Consider the following 17,113-nt stretch of genomic DNA (forward strand, 5'->3'; position numbering starts at 1 on the left):
TTGGTTTTAAAAGTATTTTGAAAGTAGCAGTACTTAATCAAACAACAGTAAAAAAAAGTCAATTTATTTTTTCAAAAAATGTGTGTGAATAAATATGTATACATACTAGCAACTGGTACACTAAACAATGTAACTATATGACAAATAACTTATGGCATTGTATATATATTTTTTAATATTTTATGCAACCTGTCTTGATTTTATTGAATGTTTTTTTGTCTTTGTCACGCTGTTGCTCAAAAACCTCAGTTGGGTTCCTCTTGACCCACGTCAAAGGGTTAAATCAATACGTATTTGTGTTCCATAAAATATATTATACTGAAAGGACAGACTTTTCCAGTAAATAATTACGTTGCACAGTTGATATTATTCATTTTCAACACCCCTCATCCTTGTCAGGGTTGCGGGGTGCTGGAGCCTATTCCACCTGACTCTGGGCAAAAGACGGTCCCCAGTGAGTCGTAGGGCACAGAATATAGTCTTTAAATAAAATAATTGGGTGGTTTAGTATTACAAAAGAATTAGTGCATTGTTACAAGACAGCAATTACTTGTGACATTATTTTTCTTGAATATAGTCTCCATATAACAGTCCTGTTTCTTACAACATTGACTTTCATAAATAGGCTTTGCAGTAGTTAGGGACAGTATACAAATGTAAAAAAATAAAATGTGTGAAATATCATGAGCTGGGTATTAAAACACTCTAGTTTAACCAAACACTCAAACATTTTATATGCACGAATATTAAAAGTAAGACGGAATATTTTTTTCATTTCCGATAATAATAACCTTTTGTCAAAATGTACAAAGATTCCAGGATGACTGATGCCTGCTCAATTACCAGAACCTTGTACACCTTGGTCTTCCCGTTCTACAGATACTGTAGATAATTCCTGTACTGTACAGTACTGCAGTTTCTGTTGCCACTTCCAAGGTGGCCCAAATACGAGTAATACGGCACCCCTCACAACAGTCCCATGCTTTCGAAGGCTTACTGCTTGATGACCACCTGCTCAAATGCTCCTGATGCGACCCTGAAAGTAAACCCCACACATATTTAACATTCCGGAGGACACTAATGTAGTGCTTATAATAGGGTTAAGAATGCTTTACATTATCTGTTGAGAGTGAGTATAATTGGACCGAATTCATAGAGTAGGGTACACACATTCCGATTACATAATGAAACCCACCGAGTGTGCTGGCTTCCCAAAGCTGTGCTCCCGCCTGGACCAACAAACAAGCGGAGTCCTTCCTCTGTTAGAAACGTACATATGCAAATGCATTACAATCTAGACATCCTCAATAACTTAAGATGTTAAAAATGACTTCATATCAGATATAGGTCACATCAGTATCTGCCTATCTCAAAACAAAGTAAAAATAATAATAATATTCTGTATTTAAACATCAGCAGTTATCACATTGATTACGGGAATACAAAAGTGGTTATGGGAATCAAGTTCAATTAATGATTTAAAAATGTAGCTTCAATGTTACATACCTGTCAACCTCTGCCGATAACTGCCCTTATAAATGATTATGATTCCCCTTACAAACCCCAAAAAAACCTTACAAACACTGTACGTCGTACCCCAAAAAAACCTTACAAACACCGTACGTCGTACGTTTTTTTGGGGGTTTGTAAGGGGAATCATAATCATTTATAAGGGCAGTTATCGGCAGAGGTTGACAGGTATGATGTTACGTTATGAGCTTCTACCTGATCACTACACGCCAATAGTCATAATTTCATGTGAGTGCACTCAGACCCCGTGTTCCTTTAGCGTAATACGATCCCATAGACAGGATGCCGGCTGGCCGTCTTCCCAGTTTAAAGTACTCACCTTCTGTACTGGAATCCAAGATACTGTGACTGAAATCCTGGCCCTGCAGAATTTTGTCAATGATGTCGTCCGCGTTCACTCTCGTGGCGTTTACGCGCATCAGCTGATTCTCCACTGAGTTCTGCTTGACCGGATGTCTAATTCATAGACGAGAGAGCAAAGGTGGGGCAGAAAATATTTCCGGTGGATCATCCACGAGAGCTTTTGTACCTTATCAGCGTGTTGGCTAACTGATGTTACCTTGAAGCCTTGGCAGGTGTGGAGTTGTGTTCTGTTGTATGATGGCACTTTTCAGTGTTTGGGGGAGAGGACCGGCTCTCCTTTTCTAATCGGTCTGTCTGCTGCTCGTTGGGTTGCGGGATGCTGTCGATTCCTATCGAGGAAGAACCTCCTGACGCGTTCCTTCGATGGCTTAGATCTGGTGAACTGGAGTTATTGGAGCTGTAGCCTGCAGATGACATTAATGTGATGAGTAGAGGATTTCTCAGGTGGAGAATGGAAGCCAATATGTACCTGAGACTTTGGATTGTTGACTGGTGTAGCTTGATGTTCTCGTGTGGCCCCCAGCAAGCCTTTTCTCAGGAATTGGAGTCCCTGGAGACAGCAAAATGAATTTAAGTGTACCGCCATAATTAATTAGTGTTGCTACATCATAAATTCTTTATCTAGTTTATATTGCTTTTTGGTGAACTGCAACACATCATACAATATAAAAACTAATAGCCTCTCTATCTAAAGTATTTCAAAGTGCACAAACCTATTGTTGTTAAAGCAATACTTTTAACATATTTTCCAGTGTATTTACAGTGATTTTTTTACCCTGCTTTTCAGTGATAGTCCAAAATGTGCAACTATGTTATTAATATTTTTTCATGTAAATTGCCTTGATTTTTAAAATTTTCTTGGTTTTGATACAAGAGGCATATTTAGTAGTTTGGTAAGGACTGGTGTCGTAAACTACAAAAGATTCGAAATATTTGGCAACTCTGACGGGATGCTGCAAGTTGGTTTTTAGTTAAACGGCCTATTTGAGGCCGTGTGGCTGTACCAGTTGCCGAGTTGGATGTGGACATGTCTCCTCCTTTCCGCTCCTCGAGTAGACACTCAGAAGCAGTCTGTGGTATACCCAGTGTCATAGCTGTAGATGGTGGTCTGCAGGGGGAAAAGTATTCTTTTTAAGATGGATTAAAATACTACTTTTGTTTTGCCTCTTGACAGCGAGTCACGCCGCTCTCATAAAAACCTTACTAATCCTAAGGGGCCATATTTTAAGTAACATTTCAGAATAACCAAGTAAAAATAAGTTGAGGGTGGAGTGTCGATTGACAACACCAGGAGTCACTGTTTTTTTTAGTTTTAAGGTGATTCATGAGTTCATTCAATTTGCCAGCCTTAAAAGCAGACAATGACTCACATCTGTTACTTAATTCCATATAAACTCATGAATGAGGCGGGTGGGGAAGCACAGTCAAGAATCATATTTCTATGGTGCTGCACTAAAAATCCATCACATTAAGTGAGTAACATTTACTGACTGGGCTGCTTATAAAATTACAATTTAGGCATCCATTTTTTTTTTTAAAGCTGCATGTCGCAAGCTTTGCTAGGCGTGAGCTGTTACGTCACATCCTTTGCTATAAACTGTCTGACATTCAAACAGGGCTTGACTTGCGTGGGGCCGATCTTATCGCTTAACAGCTGTTGTAAGAGAGCATGACTGATCGGACGCAGATCATTTCTGAGATCACAATTTTACTTTTATCTCTCACGTGGAATTTTTACATCACAAAAGAGCAAGTACGTCAGCATAGTGAGAAAATAAATTCCTGTTTTTTTTAATTCACTCCCTAAGATAAAAAGAAAGATTACCCCTTTTGTATTTATGAAAAAAGTTAATAGCTAAAAATTAAAAATACATGATTACATAAATGCAGTGTAAAAAAAAAAGACGTCCTTACGTTTTAAAACAGGGGTCTCCGGACATAAGTTGTGTTGTGATGACAACCTGTAAAAAATATTAGCTTTAGTTACTGGATGACAAATAAATTACTGTATTTTTCTTCTTCTGGCTAACGAAAATTTTGCCGCCCATGACTTAAATGCATTTGAGGTAGTTTTATCCATTTACAGGATGCATGGTCAGAGTGATGTTCCATTTTGTCTCTCTTCAAAATGTAACTTTTACTTTTTTTTAACCAGAGCGGAGTGTAGTTGCGCTCTGGAAATCATTAATTTGCACATGATGATGAAGAGTATGTTTTTCCCAATAGATCTGTAAAGCAACTCTACTGTTAATGTCATTAGGATTATTTTCCATCACGTTTTAATCATCACACGAAGCACTTAAAACGACAAATCGAATTCATCAAATACACTTGGCAGGTACCTTGAGAATAGAATTGTCTTGTCTGGTTTTGTTGGTGTCATAACCCTCCAGAAGACATCTTCTTGTAGTGCTGCCTGACCCAGCAAACTCGGACAGGTTTAAATCAGCAAAGCCCAGCTGCACATGATGTAATAATAATCAAAATAGTGAGGGAGAAGAGTAGTTACTTGTTAACATAATTCCAAATTACAGTATTTCAATCAGTAAGCCAAATGCAAACATAAAACCAGTCGGGGTTAATAGTACACCAAAGTCCTTCTGTCAAATGCTCTCATATAAAAGTAATGATAAGATGGTTTCAATGGATTATTGATTTTTGGAAGGAAGTAAAGAAGTACCTTTGCAAATGCTTTCCCACCCTTCAATTCCTGGAAAGACAAAAACAGAAAAAATAGTTTGTGCCTGCTGGTTACAAATTGACATAGACTAGATTGTTATGCAACACATTTTCCCCTTTTTTCAAGACTTTCACTCCCCTCTAGAGTAGGGGTGTCAAACTCGGTTATGTTCGCGAGCCTTATTAACTCATTGGCTGCCATTAAAAGCTTTGTTTTGGCGGTAGAGGGGGGTCTGCTCCATACAGGCATTTTTGTCATGTTCTAAAACCCATCACGTACCTTGCGGACCGACACCCGAAACACACACGGGTCCAAAACACCTGTCCGAGCATTGGCGCTCATTTTACACACGAAGGAGAATCTCTTCCTCCAGCGGACACAGTTGGCTTGGACGGGTTCCCTGGAAGTACAAACGGTATACTTAGTCGTGGTTGAAAAGGGAATTCAAATGAAAACAACTGGGCTGAATTTAATAACGGGTTTAGAGCCAAGAGAAGCTTTGAAAGTCGTGTTTACACGACTATGGTTTATTTGAGCAAATTGTTACTATGGTGAGGTATTAACGACAAACAGCTCGTTTTTCCTCAGTGACGCAGTGCAATGTTTTTTTTTTCTCTTAATGGAAGGAAGTTATGACTACTGTTGCTTTTGTTATTACTATGCAGTTATTCAGATTAAAATGTGTACATTAAACTTTTATATGCAGATTATAGGACTAAATGGGTCTACTACAGTACCATAGATTGAGAATGAAACAATAATACTCAACATATTATAACAATCTGCTAAGTAGTTAACATTATGTTGACAAAACAGTGACAATTTTTTTTACTCCAGAATAGTTTTGACTTATCTATCTATTAAGTCTACAACAGAAATTACTGAACCGATAGTAAAAAAATAAGTTTGGCTTAGTTTTTTCTAGCTGAGAAGTAACATAACATTACCAATATACTGGCTTGAAATAGTACAGTTCAAATACAAGTTACTGTACTTTTTGTACAATATATACGCTACTTATTTGTAAAATAAACATTGTCAAGTACTTTTACCCCGTGTACAAAGCTACATTTTAAATGAATACCTAGCACAATTAGTAAACAAACTTGAGTGCCCTCATTGAATAAAGTTTAAAAAGTTTTAAAAAAAACTCCATTGTACTTTGTGTTATTTGTAAGTAGTCTCGCTAATAAACAACTAATAAACAACTGTTGAGAAGCTACTAATAAGAAACTAAAGTTAAATTATATCATTAATAAGCAAAAACATCAATCCTCTTCATTGTGATACCAACTTTGAAATTTACACTCGATTGTGAGACAATGCCAAAAGTTAAAGGGTCAATTCAATGTTTACGTCAACCCTTCCAAAATCGAAATTTAAATATTTTTACAGAGTAACTAAAAATAGTCCCTTACTTACCGAGAAGACTCTTGCACGAAGGCACCATGTACGAGGCGAACTTTACAAAATAAAACGCCGTTGACAAAGGGGACCGACGACAACTCCTCCAAGTGGAAATCCACTTTAAATTGAAATCTCTTCTTTTTCATAACAATGAACGACATGCTGCGTGGAGTCGCAGATAGCGACCGAGACTGGACCAGAACGCCTTCCACCGAGTGCTGTGGGAAACTTTTTCAAACTTCATGGCTTAGTTTCTTCCTTCCGTCCGTCCTTCCCACCCAAGTACTTCCGGACTACTTATGACGCTTCATAATTTCATTGGCTGTGCAACAACAGACTTCATTTGTCCGTATTCATTCAAAACTGGCTAGTTTACTTTAAAAAAAACTATTATTATAGTCTTTTACGAAAAGTGAAGCAGTGAATGACTTGACTAATTCGTGCCCATTGCATTATATTTACACGTCAACTGCTATGTAATTAATTCAACTCGTACAGTACGGAATCTGCATTTTTTTTTCGGATTTAAAAAACAACAACAATCTGCTACAAAACATTTGAATTTTTACACTGTGATCATCAGGATTCCACCAAATAAAACCGTCACACTTGTGAATCACTTTTTCAAAATACGTAGTATATGTTTCTTTGTACCATTTGAGGAAACAAACCGTTGCTATGGAAAATCCACAACAAAAACACTCATTTCGAACCACCGTTGTATATGTAGAAACAGCGCCCTCGAGCGCTCACTTGTCGCATTACAAACCGTTGCCATGGACAATCCACAACAAAAACACTCATTTCGAACCACAGATGTATATGAAGAAACCGCACCTCCGAGTGGTCATTTTCCGAATTACACCCAAGGAAACTCCACACTGCTTGTTTCAAACGACACGTCCGCTGATGGATGGAGAGATTAGACCCAGCATTTCCTGCTTCGTTTTCACTCCGCACAGCTCACGCTTGAAACTCGGAACAAGTTCCGCTTCGGGATACAATGCTTCAACGTACATGTCCACGGCTCGTATGTGTCGCCGCGCTTTATATGTTGGGTCGTAGCTTGTTTTTCCGCAGATAATGCTGCGAATAGCGTCGCTGCAGCTTTAGTAGCTCCGCCCTTGCACTACATTGCAGTTCTCCCAAGGAAAGCCTTGGAGCGTTTGCTTAATAAAAATAGCTTTTAGCGGTAGCTTTTTGGGGGTGTAGTAGAAATGTCTTGGGTTTCTTCTAACATGGCTTAAAACCCCCGATTTGGGCACGCACTTGCGCAAGATCCAGGCATGATTTGGACGGTACCGAGACGTTTCCTCCCGGTAGCCCGGTGCTGGGATGCCGACAGTGAGCGTTCCTACCAGGACTTATTTGAGAGGCTCGATGCTAATAAAGACGGCAGAGTGGACGTCGCCGAACTGCGAACGGGCCTCAAAGCGATGGGAGTGTTCCGACAAGGTGCCGCTCAGGTAGTCCAACACGGCCGGGGGGTGGTTTGGAGCCCGGTTCGACTGGATTTGCGTGTGTATGTACGCCCCCCTCCCCCAAAAAAGTGCTCCAGTGTTTGTGATCGTCTGTTTGCAGAATATTGTAATGAGTGGTGACCAGAACAAGGACGGCAGTTTGGACTTCCACGAGTTCACCAAATACTTGAAGGAGCACGAGAAGAAACTGCGGCTGACCTTCAAGAGTCTGGACCGAAACAACGACGGTAGGGTTTGCTTCACAGGTCAAAAAACTGCCCCCCAAAAAATCTATCTTAGGTCAAGTGATTGGAAAGTCTTCAATTCTGAGGAATTGTCTTGAGCTTGAAAGAAAACATATGCAATCCAATCATGTTCAATATTTAGTTGAAAACACTACAAAGGCGAGGTATTTAAAGTTAAAAATGGAAAACTATTGTTTTTTGAAAATAACCATTAACCTATAAATTTATGGAAGCAACATGTTCCAAACAAGCTTGAACGGGCGTCATGTTTACCAATATGTGACATCACCTTTTAATTATATTCAATATTCGTTTACGATCTGAGTCCAGTAATTGTTGAAGCTTTGTAGGTGGAATTCTTTCCCATTTTTTTTCTTGCTTTAGATGTTCAAGAGTGCAGCATCTCCATTGTCATATTTATAAATAATAGAGTTGTAACCCATGCAAAATGTGGTTTTGCATTGTCAAATGGATTTGATGTTTCCTAGCAACAAACTCACTTAAATTCACGGTAGAAAGATAAACTGAGCCACATTATTGAACATATGTTAAGTACCACCATTTTCTCATGCTACATTTCTAATGTGAGTGTAAGCGCAAATTGTTTCGATGTCAAATTCGTGCAATGCTGCCCCCTGCTGGTACTTTGCTCTCATGTCTACAAGCTTAGAATTCACAGACCAGCTGCCTCAGTCAGATTGTTTGATTTTTTTTTTTGATGACATGTTTATCGTTTGGATGTAAAACTATTGCGTATCAAAATATTTATTGACTGTTGTCTTCACATCAGGGCGTATTGATGCCACTGAGATACAACAGTCCCTTTCAGAACTGGGCTTGGAAATCAGCAAAGTGGATGCCCTGAAAATCCTGCAGAGGTTTGTTCACCCACAGCGACCACTCGCTGGCCGTCAAAAGGGATTGGACGTCTATCCCCGTCAACGCTTTGACGCTTTAAATCGTGCAAGCGGAAGCACGAAAGCCGTGATAACTGATTAGTATCTGTGCGTTTGTTTCCTCCAGCATGGACATTGACGGAACAATGATGGTGGACTGGAACGAATGGAGGGAACACTTCCTGTTTCACCCGGCTCACAACCTTCAGGAGATCATCCGCTACTGGAAACACTCTTCGGTAACACTCGTTTCCACGCGCGCCTTAATCAAATTGCTCGGGAATGCGACACCGCCCGTCAACTAGCAGTCTCATCGAGTCACGTGTCGTCCAATAGTCGTCCTGCCATGGATTTTATGGATTGTTTTTTGCTCACTAACGGTTTGGGCCGTCGCGTTGAAAGACCGGCTGTCGGAAATAATTAGGTCAGGCCTGCTGTAGCACTGCCGCTGGGTCTTAATCCAAATTAAGTGGGGAGTTTGTAACTATATTTACGGTATGCAGCTTTCAGTCTTTAACTGCTTGGCCATTTGTTGAAATCTTTTTACATTATTTGAGAGAGAGAGAGTTCTATGTCAGTTTATACAAAAGACGAGAAAGCGTACATTTTCTTCATCCCTAGACCACATGACTTGAAATGACCTCTGCTCCACGCACGCAACTAGCAGACACACAGCTTTTGCTTTTGGCAAAACAAGGCTCATTCGTCTTAAAATTCTGTCGAGTTCAGCCAGCTCGAACGTGGGTTGTTTATCTTTATTCAGTGTGGAATTTACCCGTGAGCTCCGAATTAAAACATCGCTAATTATCATATCTAACTTTAAGTTTGAGGTGTAATTTAAGAGTTGGAAAGCATACTGTATAGATTTTCATTCTAATTATACATGATATGTCCCTAAGATTTGAATAGACATTAAAGTAAGGTTTTTTTATTTTATGTATTTAGAATTTTTTCCTAATATTTCTAACACGGTTCCATATGCGGTCGTTTGGTCGCCGTCTTTTGGTCGCCGGTCTTTTGGTCACCCGGACCCAAACAACGGGCAACCAAAAGACCGGCGACCAAACGACCGAGTACCGTTCCCCACGGTTAAACCGAGATTTTTCCATTTTCAAAGTTGATAGTCAGCCCATAAATAGAATTATTGTTTAGATTATGGTTTACAATGTGTACTTAATTTTACTACAGGTTTGGTCATCGGTAGCCACTTTGTGACAACACCAAAAAAGGAAGTTATTGCAACTTTTGAACGTTTTAGTTGTAAAGAAGTAATGTGGGTGATGTGCTCTTCAGGTGCTAGACATCGGTGACAGCCTTGCCATACCTGACGAGTTCACCGAGGACGAGAAGAGCTCAGGCGGGTGGTGGAAGCAACTGGTGGCGGGCGCCGTGGCTGGCTCCGTCTCTCGTACGGGGACGGCCCCTCTGGATAGATTAAAAGTTTTCATGCAGGCAAATCTGCTTTGATGAAAAGTTTTTCCTCAGTTTCCCTGAAAAACATTGACAAAAGTTTGAATTTTTATGACAGGTTCACTCCAGTAAAAGCAACAAAATAAGCCTGTTCAAGGGTTTCAAGCAAATGGTTGCAGAAGGAGGCGTGACGTCACTGTGGAGAGGCAACGGCATCAACGTTCTAAAGATCGCACCCGAGACGGCTATCAAGTTCATGGCGTATGAGCAGGTGGGCATCCTTTGCAAAGCCTCGTTGGGATTCAACATTATGGTAATAATTGCAAGGACGTTTTTTTTTGTTTTGTTTTTTTTTTTCAGTTTAAGAAGTTGTTAACGTCAGAGGGCCAAAAGATTCCGACACACAAAAGGTTTTTGTCTGGTTCGCTGGCTGGAGCGACGGCACAGACGGCCATCTACCCTATGGAGGTAAAAATGATGTTTTTGTTATGCTTTTACATTTTTATCCTAAATAAATATTTACACTTCAAGTCTACAGTGTATAATACCGTGTTTTCACGACTATACGGCGCATCGTATTTTTAGCCGCAGTGTCAATAACGAGTACTATTTCTGTATTTTACACACACAAAAGACGCACCGTTTTTATAGACGCAGCCAGGCATGGCAAAACATACAGCAGGTTAAACATACACACTACACCCACATGCTAAAAACACGTTTTTAAAAAGGCAACGGAAGCAAAACTGAGTTCGGTTGCACTTTATTTAGACATTTTACTACATACTTACGTCATCATCACCCACAAATCCATCAAAGTTGCTTCGTGAAGCTGTGTTGATGCCGATCGCCAGGCGACAATCCATTCGCAAATAGTAGCTAGCTAGTAGCTAGCGTCCATGCTTCGTAAAGCTGTGTTGATGCCGATCGCCAGGCCACAATCCATTGGGTGTATTGACCAAAGAACTATATATCCCAGCAGTCACTGCGCAGTACTTTTTCTACTGGAAAATAGTAGAGTCGGGGGCTGCTTGCCGTAGTTGTGAGAGCTGTAGAGGATGGTGTACCCTATCGACTGATTTATTTTATTTTATCGTGATAAGAATTTTAGTATTGGTCCATATATAAAGCGCACTGGATTATAAGGCGCCCTGTCTATTTTGGAGAAAATTCAAGACTTTTATGTGCGCCTTATAGTCGTGAAAATACGGTAGGTCCAGTATTGGAAGATTATGTGTAGTGGTAGTTTGAAAAAGTTTCTCATGTGTGCTTTGTTTCCTCTAAAAAGGTATTAAAGACTCGACTCACACTGAGGAAAACTGGCCAATATTCCGGAATGTTTAACTGCGCCAAGACAATCCTGCAAAAAGAGGGCGTCAAGGCCTTTTATAAGGGCTACATTCCTAACCTACTTGGAATTATTCCATATGCTGGGATAGACCTCGCGGTCTACGAAGTATGTAGACCGCCGAGCACATCATGTTTGTCAACAATTTCCTCCTGTCAACCTTCTGTGTCTTATTTTTCTTTTTGCAGACTCTGAAGAACACGTGGCTGTCGTACCATCCCAAAGATTCGGCTAATCCAGGACTTCTTGTGTTGCTGGGATGCGGGACCATATCAAGTACATGCGGGATGCTGGCCAGTTATCCGCTTGCACTCGTCCGCACGCGCATGCAAGCAAGAGGTAAACTCAAGCATTTATTAAAAATGAGGGTCATTTGTTGGAAATGGAAAAAAATTGGGATATTCAGCTTCGGGGTGGATTTAAAATGGAGCGCAAATACTTAATTCTTTCTCTTCAGCGTCTCAGAATGCATCCGACCAACCCAGCATGACGTCCCTATTAAAGAATATTACAGCAAAAGATGGATTTTTTGGACTCTACCGAGGCATCCTGCCCAACTTCATGAAAGTCATTCCAGCCGTCAGCATCAGCTACGTCGTTTACGAGTACATGAAGATTGGTTTGGGAATGAGCAAATGACACTGAGCAAAGCATGTGGACGGTTGCTGTCCAAGCTGGACGACCTGAGACGACTGGCATGGTTTGGCGTGACTTCCAAAAGTTTACACTGGAGCCCTGCAGTTTGACTAATGTACTGTACTGCACTAAGGATGGTCTGTTATGAATGCAAATATGAATTATTTATAGGACTTCAAGCATGATTCTTTGTCTTCCCGCTGCTCAGAAAGACACTCAAATGTACACAATGTGCATAAAATACTTGAGTTCAGAAACTGAATTGTCCATGAATGCAAACATAAAACTGTGAAAATACAAAACCAAAAAGGTTGTCCTAATTTGCCATTTCAGAAGAAAGCCTCACTTTTTAGACTCATGGTAATTTTAATTGCGCAAGATTAACTTTGATTAATTACCGTCTGTATAAAAATAAATGAATTCAAAAGTAGTAATGAGTACTAATCACATTCTTTATAACAATGAATTAAAATGTAGCATTTAGCAAACGTATTTTAAATATATGGCCATTTTAATGAGTCATCTTAAATCTTGAGCTGCCATTGACGGTGATGGTCGTCCAATGCATTTGAAGTGGGAGGGGGGTCTATTAATAATTAATTAGCAATCATTCAATGGGGATAATGCAGATTTATAATATTTAGCTCTGAGATGATTTGCAATTAGTCACATTTGGTATAATAATAAAGACAAAAGTAGTATTTAGCTTTTTTTAAAATTAAATCAACTACTGATTTCAAGCCAAAACAAAATTTATTTTTGGAGCCCTTAAGAGTCTGAAATTCATGGGTCAAACGTTACAAAAAAGAAAAAAAAAACACATTGACAATGTTGATACTAATTGTCACTGCCACATCCAATATGGCCGACTTCCAGCAACAGAGTTATATTGCTCAAATTGAATCTCTGTCTACACGTCTATGAGGACGAGGAGGCGGGTCCTCGGTTGCAGTCAGCAGTGGGATCTACACTAACTGATTGAGAGGTGAGTCTGACGCCTGTTATTCCTGCATATATTCTTCAAAAAAACTAACTTTTCTCATGTTTTCGCACTAATCATGACACCACGGACGTTTACAGGCACTGTTAAAGGTGGCTGCTTGTGGTGTCAGCCTGCGGTTAAGGCTAGCCGCGCCACAAGTAGCAGCTAAAAATACACAATCATGTCGTCGACGTGATGTGTGGAGGTTACAAGTCGAAGGATACAACATCTTTGTTTTCCTTTCTCTAACTTGTCTTCATTAATTAGGAGTGTTTTCAAACCTTAGCTTGGCAAACGCGCATCATTTACATGAGATAAATCACTGCTAACCACGGAAAAAAGTATTAACTGTAAACAAATGATGACGTCGTTTACATTTTGGTGACAAAAATGACTTACTCAAATTCAAATCTCGGTTTGTTTTGACAACAACAAGATATTAATCTGTGGTATGAATGTCAACAGGTGGATATGCAAGATAAATATCACTTCTGCCATCTTGTGGATCATTTCATGGATTCGCTTCACTTTACATATCTGGCATAGACACTTGTGGATAAATACTAGAAGCAAAATAAAATCACCATTTACTTTGAAGGATATTGTAAAATGGCTGAAAGATTTGATTATGCGCACCGACTGTTCTACCTCTGGTTTGTACAGCGCGGCGGGCGGGATGGGCAACACGAGCGAGAGGGCGTCTTCGGACCGCCACGGGGCCAAAAGCCACCGATCCGACAGCAGCGGGGGTCACAAGGACCACGAGCCAAGCAGTAAGATGGTGGACAGCACCGACGATCCCAACATTTTTAACACGCACGGGCCAGAGTCCAAGGTACAGCGGGGAAAAAAAACAGCAAACAACAACAACAAAAACAGCATTCCTTCATTTAGGCCTATTTGTTTTGAGTCTTTTAGGTGTCGGGAGAAAAAGAATTCCCTCCGGATCTGGACGACTTGGTGAAAACTGTTCCACAGTCTCGTCCGACTGTCATCCGGTGGGCCGGAGGAGGGAAGGATGTCTACATAGCTGGTTCTTTTAATAACTGGAGCACTAAAATACCCCTCAATAAAAGGTAAAAAATCTCTCTTTTTACAGCTGGTATCCTGGAGGAGATGAAAATAACTTTAAAATCAACTGTATTGTATTTTTGTGTTTCCAACACAAAGCCACAATGACTTTGTAGCCATTCTGGACTTGCCCGAAGGCGAACACCAGTACAAGTTTTTTGTGGACGGGCAGTGGGTACACGACCCCTCAGAGGTAAGTGTCATTTTAGAACATTGTAACGCGCATCAATCCAAATGTTAACTGCCATTTTGAATATGTTGGGTCATATGAGATACACTCAAGTTTCATCAATTTCTATGATTGTCAGTTTGAGCAAATTTGGTATTTTTTCTTCTTTTCCAGCCAGTGGTGACGAGCCAGCTAGGCACCATTAACAACCTGATTCAGGTGAAGAAATCAGACTTTGAGGTGTTCGATGCCCTGCAAGTCGATTCGCTGGAGTGCTCTGACACTTCAGGTGCGTTCTTCTCAATATAACAGATAATCCATTTTAATTTCAAATCAAAAACAAAACTACCGGAGCATTCTTCGGGAGATTTCTGCCTAAGCAGCCATACTCAAAGCCTGCTATTAGGCAAAATCTAATGTCATTTTTTTTACCCAGTAGATTTAAAAATCAAAGAAATTTGGTGTAAATCATTTCAACACATCAACCAATACTGCTAATAGTTGATTTAATTTTGAAAATGGATTAATTGACTTGTTTGGTAGTCACTTGAAATATGAATTGTTAACATGGTAACAGATTTGGACTTTGCTAAGTGGGTGCTTGTCACGCAGATTTGTCCAGCTCCCCACCGGGCCCGTACGGGCAGAATCAATACGTCTTCAAACCCGAGGGCCATTTTAAAGCCCCGCCCATCCTGCCCCCGCACCTCCTTCAGGTCATCCTCAACAAGGACACCAATATTTCAGTAAGCGTCAGCCGTTTTATCTTTACTGGTCTTCTGCGTCTGCCGAGTGATAACGCGCGCATCCCTTCCATTTGGGCAGTGTGACCCCGCCCTGCTGCCCGAACCCAACCATGTCATGCTCAACCATCTGTACGCGCTCTCTATAAAGGTCAGTCTGCAAAAACGGCAAAATAAGAATACAGTGGTATCTCGAGATACGAGCTTAATTCGTTCCGGGACTGATCTCGTATGTCGATATTCTCGTAACTCGAACGCACGTTTCCCATTGAAATGAACTAAAAACAAAATAATTTGTTCCAACCCTCTGAAAAAACACCAAAAACAGGATATTGGATTGGAAAAAAATGTTTTATTTCTTCTAATCGCCATCTATTAACAAAGTAACACATAACTAGTGGTTTAATATTACTAAAATGTGTTTAATAGAATTAAAATTAGACGGATTTCGCGGAGGGTACAGAGAGGGACATGGGCTGGGGGGACTCTTTGCACCGGTGAATCGTAATAGAACAAACAAATCTAATGAACTTGGATTACGATGCAGACACACTGAAAAATAAGTTTGATCTAACCTTACACTAAACTTAAACTCTGTTTGCTCGAAATTTTACTTGTATCTCGAAATGCTCGTATGTAGGGGTGCTCGTATGTAGAGGTACCACTGTACAGAAAATCGAACTGGTGTGTAAATGACATTTTCATTATCGGAATGGGTGACTTTTGGGCGCCTTTGACGGCGATGCTGCTCCTAAAATGCAACTTTATGCATGGCAGGATGGCGTGATGGTGCTGAGCGCGACCCACCGCTACAGGAAAAAATACGTGACCTCGCTGTTATACAAGCCCATCTAAGCCTGCCACCACAAGTGCTCGGGGAATGCGGCACGACGCTTTTCACCTCGCCAAATTCTCGCACTGGGATCACGTTTACGGCTTAGCGGTGCCGCACCGCCCCTCTACATTTAGGGCTATCGAAAGCACGTTGTAGCAACGTGTTAACCGGGTTTGGGTCACAACTACACTGGCTTTGACTGAATCACTGCGTGTGTAACTTGAGTGTTTTGCTGCACTTTGACTTTATATGCATGTTGCTGTGTTTACATATTTCAAAGGGCATATTCAGAGAGGATGGAAAGACGATTTGAGTGATATTCAGTACACGTACGGCTCTAAAGTCAGATATATTGTGTCCTCACGAGGACGACTATTTTGGCTCGCTAGTTACAAGTAGTTCTACTGTGCCAAAGTAAGCAGCAGGGGAAAAATGTAGAAAGTGACTAAAGTTGCTAAAGCATGAAGTGCAATAAGAAAGCTGATGCTGTCAGAATTTGTCATTCTGAGTGTTTTTCTGTGATTGTTTGCCTTTCACGGTTGCCGTTCGTGTGCTATGGTGAATTTCAATTTTATCTATGCAGTTATCCAAAGGGTGTTAATGATATTTATTCAACAGGATGGTACTGTTACATGTTTATTCACTATTAAAGGCGTAGAACTCGGACAATGTCACTTGAATTTTACAGCTATTTGTGAAGGTTTGAGTTGAGAAGTTGGACTTGTTGAAAAATAAAATTTTATGACCTTTTGTCTGTTTGGTTATTTTCTTTTTGTTTAATTGATGTCATTGTCACACTTAAAGCTCAAGATTCATGATTAAAGTTTTTTTTTTTCCACAGAACGGTACAGTATTTTATAATTATCAACACCAACACGTCACACTGCCCGTTTTAAACTGAGAATTTCTATCTTTAGTATAAAAATAAAACAGTGAATAAAACAATACATAACGTCACATATAATCTAATGCCTTAATATTTTTTTATGAAATAACAAATGTCAACTTACGGCAATTGTTGTGATGTCGTGGCTGACCAGGAAGCTGAACAGGTGCAAAAGTGCAGCTGATAAGTACCAGGTGGCGTCGTTATGAGAGAATGGGGGAATACTGAAACATTAACCGGCATAAAATAACACTCGAAGCCCGGTGTCTTCTGCTTAAACTTTATAAAACTATCCTTTATAAAATGCTCACTTGGCGCAAAGACGGGGGCAGTCGGGGATATATTCGCACACCCCTTTATTATTGTAACAATTGGCATACGCCGCTGGTGGATGCAGCTTTGTTTTTAGCGGGTCAAAGGTTTTACGGCAGCACCACTTCCGCAAACGGAGC

The 17,113-nt window shown here is 40.3% G+C and overlaps 3 protein-coding genes across 7 annotated transcripts; 2 read left to right on the plus strand and 1 right to left on the minus strand.

The window, feature by feature from the left end:
• Positions 1-546: 546 nt before the first annotated feature.
• Positions 547-17,096, minus strand: LOC144085264 (EEIG family member 2-like). Of its 4 annotated transcripts, XM_077614335.1 has the most exons (12): positions 16,786-17,096; positions 9,906-10,071; positions 4,853-4,973; positions 4,574-4,603; positions 4,236-4,352; positions 3,808-3,854; positions 2,898-3,001; positions 2,363-2,443; positions 2,090-2,297; positions 1,850-1,986; positions 1,116-1,259; positions 547-1,036 (listed from the first exon to the last, which is right to left on the minus strand). In XM_077614335.1, the coding sequence occupies exons 3-11, from the start codon at positions 4,913-4,915 to the stop codon at positions 1,117-1,119; spliced, it is 930 nt and encodes a 309-aa protein (XP_077470461.1). In that variant the 5' UTR covers positions 4,916-4,973; positions 9,906-10,071; positions 16,786-17,096; the 3' UTR covers positions 547-1,036; position 1,116. The 4 variants fall into 4 exon arrangements, with proteins under 4 accessions (XP_077470461.1, XP_077470462.1, XP_077470459.1 ...); XM_077614336.1 differs by lacking the exon at positions 16,786-17,096 and having other exon boundaries at positions 9,906-10,079; XM_077614333.1 differs by lacking the exons at positions 9,906-10,071; positions 16,786-17,096 and adding an exon at positions 5,996-6,264.
• Positions 6,842-12,405, plus strand: LOC144085262 (mitochondrial adenyl nucleotide antiporter SLC25A24-like). Its single transcript, XM_077614326.1, has 10 exons — positions 6,842-7,446; positions 7,562-7,688; positions 8,476-8,563; positions 8,709-8,820; positions 9,875-10,033; positions 10,110-10,262; positions 10,352-10,459; positions 11,280-11,447; positions 11,528-11,678; positions 11,797-12,405. Exons 1-10 carry the CDS (start codon positions 7,267-7,269, stop codon positions 11,976-11,978), a joined length of 1,428 nt encoding a protein of 475 aa, XP_077470452.1. The 5' UTR covers positions 6,842-7,266; the 3' UTR covers positions 11,979-12,405.
• prkab2 (protein kinase, AMP-activated, beta 2 non-catalytic subunit) lies at positions 12,840-16,525 on the plus strand. 2 transcript variants are annotated; one of them, XM_077614338.1, is made up of 8 exons: positions 12,840-12,960; positions 13,621-13,792; positions 13,876-14,033; positions 14,128-14,221; positions 14,372-14,486; positions 14,810-14,943; positions 15,023-15,091; positions 15,718-16,525. In XM_077614338.1, the coding sequence occupies exons 2-8, from the start codon at positions 13,634-13,636 to the stop codon at positions 15,793-15,795; spliced, it is 807 nt and encodes a 268-aa protein (XP_077470464.1). In that variant the 5' UTR covers positions 12,840-12,960; positions 13,621-13,633; the 3' UTR covers positions 15,796-16,525. The 2 variants fall into 2 exon arrangements, with proteins under 2 accessions (XP_077470464.1, XP_077470463.1); XM_077614337.1 differs by lacking the exon at positions 12,840-12,960 and having other exon boundaries at positions 12,967-13,792.
• Positions 17,097-17,113: the final 17 nt, after the last annotated feature.

The sequence above is a fragment of the Stigmatopora argus genome, chromosome 12 (genome assembly GCF_051989625.1).
Source record: "Stigmatopora argus isolate UIUO_Sarg chromosome 12, RoL_Sarg_1.0, whole genome shotgun sequence".
Taxonomy (NCBI): Eukaryota; Metazoa; Chordata; class Actinopteri; order Syngnathiformes; family Syngnathidae; genus Stigmatopora; species Stigmatopora argus.

What these genes read in the sequence shown, in the direction of transcription:
- LOC144085264 (XM_077614333.1), bottom strand. Translation starts at nt 6,141, where the DNA reads ATGTCGTTCATTGTTATGAAAAAGAAGAGATTTCAATTTAAAGTGGAT. An exon ending in AAGACAATTCTATTCTCAAG is followed by an intron (nt 3,855 to 4,235) that starts GTACCTGCCAAG and finishes TATTTTTTACAG; the next exon opens with GTTGTCATCACAACACAACT. An exon ending in CTTGGATTCCAGTACAGAAG is followed by an intron (nt 1,260 to 1,849) that starts GTGAGTACTTTA and finishes CGTTTCTAACAG; the next exon opens with AGGAAGGACTCCGCTTGTTT.
- LOC144085262 (XM_077614326.1), top strand. Translation starts at nt 7,267, where the DNA reads ATGATTTGGACGGTACCGAGACGTTTCCTCCCGGTAGCCCGGTGCTGG. An exon ending in GCTACTGGAAACACTCTTCG is followed by an intron (nt 8,821 to 9,874) that starts GTAACACTCGTT and finishes TGTGCTCTTCAG; the next exon opens with GTGCTAGACATCGGTGACAG. An exon ending in CACGCGCATGCAAGCAAGAG is followed by an intron (nt 11,679 to 11,796) that starts GTAAACTCAAGC and finishes CTTTCTCTTCAG; the next exon opens with CGTCTCAGAATGCATCCGAC.
- prkab2 (XM_077614337.1), top strand. Translation starts at nt 13,409, where the DNA reads ATGAATGTCAACAGGTGGATATGCAAGATAAATATCACTTCTGCCATC. An exon ending in ACAAGGACACCAATATTTCA is followed by an intron (nt 14,944 to 15,022) that starts GTAAGCGTCAGC and finishes CCATTTGGGCAG; the next exon opens with TGTGACCCCGCCCTGCTGCC. An exon ending in TGTACGCGCTCTCTATAAAG is followed by an intron (nt 15,092 to 15,717) that starts GTCAGTCTGCAA and finishes TATGCATGGCAG; the next exon opens with GATGGCGTGATGGTGCTGAG.